Below are 7,565 nucleotides of genomic sequence, written 5' to 3' on the forward strand. Positions count from 1 at the left end.
AAATATGAATTAATTACTTTGAGGTGCTTGAAATTTTGGTTAATTACAAAATCATTCATATATTTTATAAATTGATCCTTAAATATTACAAATATTTTTAAATGAGCCCTTATAATTTTGTAAAATTCTATTTATGTCAATATTATTTTAATATATATATATGTATATATATCAATTTATAATATTTTCTTATATTATATTTTATTGTTATATATAAAAAAAGCAAAATAAAATATGAGTATGGACTCAAATTGTTAATAAAATAAAATTTCAAGAACTAAATTGTTTTCGTAATAAAAATAAAGTGAAATGCATATTGGTCATTTTTGCTAAATTTGATCGGAAATTAATAGTGATTCCAATGATAAGCATTAGCTTGTAAGTTTATTAAAATGTTAAGACTAAATTACTTGATTTTAAAAGCATAATGACTAAATTATAGATTTAACCGAATCTCTCGAGAAATAAATTGTTAGTAAAATAAAATTTCTAAATTATTTTCATATTGAACCTAGAGTTAAAAGCATTTTGATAATTTTTTTTAAATTAACAATAATTTAATTAGAATTCTAACAATAAGGCTAAATTATAGACTTATCATAATTTCAAGAACTTATTATTATGGTTTGAGAGGGATTTAGGAATAGAATCAATATTTTCTTTTTCTTTTAATTTCAATTCTCAAATCATTGCAATCAATTCAAAACAAGAAAAAAAAAAGCAATATATTTAAAAATAAAAAAATACAACATTTTTATTTTGTAATTAGATTATTCTTAATAAAAATATTACATTTTTTTTTAGAAATGAACAGCACATGTTAACTAATATACATATAATAACATGTATACCTAACTTGATTAATTCAATTAATAAGAATGAAAATTACTTTTTTTATTAATTAATATTTAATTTTATTATGAAGTACTCTAAAATTATTTATTTTAATTACACCTTTAAAATTATTTAAAAAATTCAATTTTTATATATATAAATTAATTTGAGAATATTTTCACCATGCATATTAAAAAAAGAACATGCATTATAATTTATTAGAGGCTTCAATACATCACACATAATCCCACTTGCTTCCATCACTACAATTAAATATTTGGAATGCCAACCACATGCCAATATTAAATGTTTATAAATGATTACTTATTGGATTTTAGTTTCAATCTTCATAGCAGAGAAATAGACTATTGAAAATAAAAGAATTAGCCTTTTGATTTGACATCTATTTATTTAATATCAAATATAATGCATATTAAAAAGAGATATATATATATATATATATATATATATATATATATATATATATACTTTAATTTTTATATTTTAATAAAATTAATTATTTATTTTTTTATTTTAAAAATATATTATTTAATTCTTATTTTTAATTGTGAATTATTTAGTTTATTTTATTAATTTTTTAATTAAATTAGGTAAAAGAGAAATAATAATTATATATAAAAATTAAATAGAAGATAAATTTAAAATTATAAATTAAATAATTATATTATTTAAATTACAAGAATTTAATACTTTAAAATATCAGGAAAGATTAAATAACTCGAAAAAAAAAAGAAAATAAATAATATATTTTTTAAGATAAAAAATTTATTGATTAATTTTATTAAAATAAAAATTAAATAATAATTATACTTTTAAAAAATTTAAACAGTCAAAATCAGTAGCTTTGGCAGCCACAGTTTCCATTGTTTTCTTGCACTCAAAAGCCACGTTGTTGTGAATCACAAAAACTCTCTTTTCCAACATATATATATTTTTTTAGTAATGACTAATGAGTAGTCACTGAGAGCAAGTGTTCTCTGTTTTCCACCTTCACTGATGCTACCTTCCATCTGCAATGGCCACCACCCATCCCCACCGCCACCTCCACCTCCACCTCCCCTCTTCTTACCCACTTCCACCATATTTACCATACTACCCTTCTCTTCTCTCCTCCCCCACCAAACCTAGGCAAGTCTCTCTGTTTCTCTTTCTGTCTCTTGTCTCTATATTTGAACACACACACACAATGATACACTATCTCTGTCTTCTCTATAAAGGTTTGTGGTTCCTGTTTCAGGTCTTGCAAGATCCTCTGTTGCCTATCAATAAAGCATTCGAATGACAGCCAAATTTCCACCAGCAACACCCACAACCACAAGCAACAAACCAGCAATCTCCGGGTGGTGTTCGCGGCTGGTGAGACTGGTGGACATATAATACCTGCTGTGGCCATAGCTGATGAGCTCAAAATCGCAAACCCCAACACCGAATTCCTCTTTATAGGAACCCCAAACAGCATGGAAAGCGCTTCCATCCCTTCCGCCGGATATCCCTTCTCTTCCATCCCACCTGTAAGGTTGTATCGCCCACTCTTCTCCCCTCGAAATCTTTCCCTTCCCTTCCATTTGATTCAATCAACGATCCATAGCTTCAAGCTTCTTCGAGATTTCAATCCTCATATTGTTGTAGGCACGGGGGGCTATGTTTCTTTCCCTACTTGCCTTGCTGCTTTGTTTAGAGGACTCAAGGTTGTGATCCAAGAACAGAATTCTGTTCCGGGCATTGCCAACTATCTGCTTTCCTTTTTGGCTGAGGTTGTTTTTGTGGCTTATAATTCCACTGTTGAGTGTTTTCCCAGGAAGCATAAGTGTATGGTCTGTGGGAATCCTGTAAGATTATCGTTGAGGCAATTTGTCTCAAAGGCAGTGGCTAGGAAGGAATTCTTTCCGAGGGCTGGAGGGAAGGAAGAGGCTAAGGTTATTTTGGTGCTTGGAGGGTCTTTTGGGGCCAATACTATTAATATTGCATTGTTGAACTTGTACAGCCAAATGTTGCTTGAACATAAGAATTGGTTTATTATATGGCAAACGGGGGTTGAGGCTTATAATGAAATGGAAAGCCTTGTTAGGATCCATCCACATTTATTTTTGACACCGTAAGTTCTGCTTCTTCTGTTGATACATGGATTTTATGCTTTTTTTTTTCCTTATTGCTGTAGAATATATAGCCTCTTGCTCAAAGTTGACCTCTGGAGGAGTAAGAGGGGAAATGCAAGGAAATCCTTTTACAAGTTAGATATAGTGACATTGTTCTCAAGCAACGGCAAAGCCAAATTTATCATAGGATTAGACTTTCTTTATCTCTGCATTTTATTCTTTGAATGAGAGCCAAAATCAAACTTGTTTATTCCTGCAATGAGAAAGAAAAGTGTGACTTAGTTACTAAGCCGATTCAACAATAACAGAGATTATGAAATCATAGTTGCCTTTTGATATGTATTCTATGAATCTAGCTCATAAGCTAGGAGCCCACAGAGAATTCAAAAAATTTGTCAAAATTTGGTCCTCCAGCCTTTTGGATGAACATTATAAGAATGTCTGCGACCCTAGTTGCACAATTGCATTTTAACATTATAGTTTTTTCCTACACATCCTATTAGATTGGAATATAGTTTATCTTAGTTGATCTATATCTTGTATTCATTTTCTGTGCAGTTGGAAATTCCCTCTGATAATTGTAGTTTCATTGCTTTGAACAGATGAGCTTAGTACCCTTTCCTTTTTGTTCCGTGATTTGTAAGTACACATTTTTGTTCTTCTTGAATTTGATGTACTTTTGAAATTATATTCCAGGTTCTTGCATTCAATGGATTTGGCGTATGCTGCTGCAGACCTTGTTGTCTCTAGGGCAGGTGCAATGACATGCTCTGAGATCTTAGCTACTGGGAAACCCGCTATTCTGGTAAATCAGAAAAGATTCTTCTCTTTTCTATCTTGATCGAGTCTTCATTGACATATGCCTTGATTTTCTATCATTCTGACCAGTGTAATAATTAGAATCATGTTTGTGATATTGATTTCTACTAAACTAGATGAAGCGGAATGGTCTCTCTGTTTTGGAAATGCACATAATCACATACTTGATTGTTATATTCAAAAAGTAATGAAAAATTACTTGATTGTTCATTTTTCTACAATATTGGTGTAAAGCTTGAGATAAATGACTGTGCAACATAATCAATACTCGATTGCTATGTTTTATTGCATTATATTAGTTAAACGAGAACACTTTATGTCAAACTCAGGGTTATAATGCAGAATATATGGATGTAACCTGCAAATCTTGTTGCTTTGCATTTTTTATTAACTTGGAAACTAATTACACATTGCAAGTGCAAGCAATTCAACAATTTCCTTTCATGGACATTGCATTTGGCCATTTGTGAGAAAGCAGAAACTGAAGAAAGATGTGATTTAGGGTTAATCATCTTCTGTTGAAGTTTATAACCTGCTGCTTTTATCACAGTCACTGTGTTCAATTTCAATACACTTCTAATGTGATTAGATGAGGTAAATTCAAAGCCGATTGATAGAGTTCTATATTTTGTGTTTTAAGCATTCCAAAAGCAGAAGAGCATTCAGTTAACTCCGTAGAGCTCACAACTGTGGAATGTTTCGTGCATTGGGTCAACCTTTTATATATATAGAGAGAGAGAAATTCACTGCTAACACAGTGTTTGATGTTTATTTGAAGAACCCACTTGTACAATATTTGCATTATGTAATTTGAACAGTCCATGTCACATAATTGCAAAGTAAGGCAAATAAATATTTCACAGAAATCCTAAATGATTGGTTGAAAGGTGTTTATTTATGGTTAGTTATGCAAATTGTATATGTTCATGTATTAATTTGTATCTAAAGATATTATAGCCATGTGTATCTTATGTGTAAGACCATAACAAGCTTCACCATAAAATTGTGGACACTGTTGGATTATGTTGTTAGAGCATCAAACTAGTGCCATCACCAGCATAAGTTTGACCATTTAGGCTCTTTTATATCAGTACATATGCAACTAGGAATACCCATTGACATTGGTTTTCACCATGGATGCTGAGATGTTCTAAAATGCATCAAGGCTGCTCATTTCATTTGTGTGCACTTTGATGTTTGCATCATTTGAAATCCATGTGACTTTTATATGATCCATCTATCCATTCAGCTTTACTTTGCCCAAATTGTCTACAATTAGGATGTTTGTATTGCTTGGATCTATTTTGCAGATACCATCACCAAATCTAGAGGAAGGACATCAACTAAGAAATGCTTCTCTGATGGCGGACGTAGCAGGTTCAAGGGTTATAACTGAAGATGAGCTAGATTCTACTACGTTGGGAACCACAATTGACGAGATTATAGGTAAGTTAAATGTGTGGCTTATTTTGATGCTGCACTAACAGCCTGTTTATGAAGGAGAGAGAGAGGGGAAAGAAAGGGGGTGGAGGATTGCATTTTGCCTTATTTGGGAGAGCTGGAGAATATGGGGAAAAGAATTTTTGAACATTGAAAAAAAAACCTGTGCCCACAAAAGTTATTCTTCCCATTTTGGGGAGAAATGGGAGAGAAAGTGAACATTTAAATGAATATTTTACTTGCAATGAGTTCTTTGCGCTTGAATATGAGAGTTCCCTCTCATACATGGTTCTTCAGAAATTTTTTTAACTGGATGAAAAATATAATTTTTTTTATTCAGATATAAATACAGATATGTTAACAAGAGATGAAAATTGGGATATTTTGACCATTGGTAAATGATAAAGTTAGCTTGCGCAGAATTTTATTTTGAATATAAAAAAATCAAAATCAGTAAATTGTGAAGTAACTTGAATAGGCTACAATTGTAAAAGTGTGCAAAGTTCATCATTTTTTTAGACCATGAGCCCAATAACATTAGTAATCTGTATGCATGAGATGTGATGTGTTAATCATTTTTGCAAACATATGAGATGTCAATGAATCCAAAGGTATATATACATGTTATGTAATGATATGGTATTGGTATCTTTTAACTTCCTAAAACACTGGAAAGGTTCTTTCTGTTAGTTTACCTGCAGTAGTTGAGCTGTGTAACAAGGAGCTCCATAGGTATTCTAGAACGACTGTCATATTTGTTAGCATTCAATTGAGTGCAGATTGCCGAAATTTCTGATTGGCTTGACAGCATCAGTTGGTGCAGACGTGTTTTCTGGAAATTTATGTAATTGGGTCTTCACACTGTCAATTTCAATTTGTAGCTTTCATTTCCTTAGTTTTTTAATAATTTTTTGCATTCCATTATAAGGCTAGATATAGTTTAGTAAATTTACTCTTGAATTATTTCATTTTTGTGTCTGAAAAATAATCATATGGTTACTATAGCAGGAGATGAGGCTGTAATGGCAGACATGTCAGAAAGGGCTCTGAAAGCTGCAAAGCCTGATGCCTCTGCAGAAATCGCACGGCACATTCTTTCCCTGGTCGAGGCATCAACTAAGAAGAAGTAGCAATAAGTTTGCTTGATGAATGAAATTAAATATTTTCTACTTGATAAATTACACTTGCTATAAAGCTTTATGGTACAAGAATGTTCTCTATTTTGGCTGTCGCATTTTTCACCGGAATTAAATTTCTATCAAAAGCTAAGAATGCATAATCCTCTTAGCAATTGTTATGGTTAGAATCATGGTATAATTTTAGAGTGGATGCTTCTATATGCAGTGATCTCATTTAGGGTAGTTATAGGGATATGTTCTGTTTCTTTCCTTTGTGCAATGAAGTGACTCATTGGTGCTTGTGATCATTTGATATGCATAGTTAAAGATTTAATTTGCTGAAGTGCTTCATTTTTCTACAACGTTGTTAAAATGTGATAGCGTTGAGCAAGTTAAATGATAAGTTGGTCCTATGCAGAAACCACCTTATTTCTTAAATTATTTAGGCCTTTCTCGTTAATCCAAGTTAGATTCAATATAAATCTTGAGGTCTCTAAGTCTCCCTAAAAAATTGCAGAAAGTCGTGGTTCTATAACGGTGTTTGGTTTGACTTAAAAGTGGAAAATTATAAGTAGGTTACTGTTTAATTTATCTTACAAGTTAAAAAAATTGAAAACTATTTAAAATAAATAAATTGTAAGTAAGATATTATTTATTTATTTTAAAATTATTATTTAATCAAATAAAAGATATATTATCCTAATAATTTATATCTTCATTTTAATAATTACAATACCCAATTATATATTTTTAAAATTTATTTTTAAATTTATTTTAACAAAATAATTAAATTACTCTTCATTTTAATAATTACAATACCCAATTATATATTCTTTTAAATTATTTTTAAATTCATTTTAACAAAATCATTAAATTACTGAAAATGAATTTTTTAAATAATTTTACTAAACAATTAATTAGTTTTTTTATCAATTTATAAATTAAAAAATAAATTTTAAGTAAAAAATTAAAAATAAATATTCAAACCAAACATATATAGTGTTTGTGTCTTGTTTGGTTTTGGTTCTTGCTAAAACTTAGAAATGAATTAAACGGTAACTAAATTTAAATTTTTATTTTTATTTTTATTATTTATTTATTTATTTTTGTTCAGTTGTTGAAAATGTTTTTATAAAATTTATGCTATGGTGAGTTGAACCTGAAACACCATTTTAGTTTTAAAATTAGAAGTGATTTGAAACATACCAAGAGTTTATATATATATATATATAGATGA

General features: G+C 30.0%; 1 protein-coding gene across 2 annotated transcripts; it reads left to right on the top strand.

Annotated features, from left to right (window-relative positions):
- Positions 1 to 1,803: 1,803 nt before the first annotated feature.
- Positions 1,804 to 6,679, top strand: LOC110632514 (uncharacterized). Of its 2 annotated transcripts, none has more exons than XM_021780768.2 (5): positions 1,804 to 1,983; positions 2,093 to 2,950; positions 3,648 to 3,756; positions 5,081 to 5,216; positions 6,216 to 6,679. In XM_021780768.2, exons 1-5 carry the CDS (start codon positions 1,871 to 1,873, stop codon positions 6,338 to 6,340), a joined length of 1,341 nt encoding a protein of 446 aa, XP_021636460.2. In that variant the 5' UTR covers positions 1,804 to 1,870; the 3' UTR covers positions 6,341 to 6,679. The 2 variants fall into 2 exon arrangements, with proteins under 2 accessions (XP_021636460.2, XP_021636461.2); XM_021780769.2 differs by having other exon boundaries at positions 1,807 to 1,983; positions 6,219 to 6,679.
- Positions 6,680 to 7,565: the final 886 nt, after the last annotated feature.

Source organism: Hevea brasiliensis, chromosome 9 (genome assembly GCF_030052815.1).
Source record: "Hevea brasiliensis isolate MT/VB/25A 57/8 chromosome 9, ASM3005281v1, whole genome shotgun sequence".
NCBI lineage: Eukaryota > Viridiplantae > Streptophyta > Magnoliopsida > Malpighiales > Euphorbiaceae > Hevea > Hevea brasiliensis.

What these genes read in the sequence shown, in the direction of transcription:
- LOC110632514 (XM_021780768.2), top strand. Translation starts at nt 1,871, where the DNA reads ATGGCCACCACCCATCCCCACCGCCACCTCCACCTCCACCTCCCCTCT. An exon ending in TCCTCCCCCACCAAACCTAG is followed by an intron (nt 1,984 to 2,092) that starts GCAAGTCTCTCT and finishes TTCCTGTTTCAG; the next exon opens with GTCTTGCAAGATCCTCTGTT. An exon ending in CACAATTGACGAGATTATAG is followed by an intron (nt 5,217 to 6,215) that starts GTAAGTTAAATG and finishes TGGTTACTATAG; the next exon opens with CAGGAGATGAGGCTGTAATG.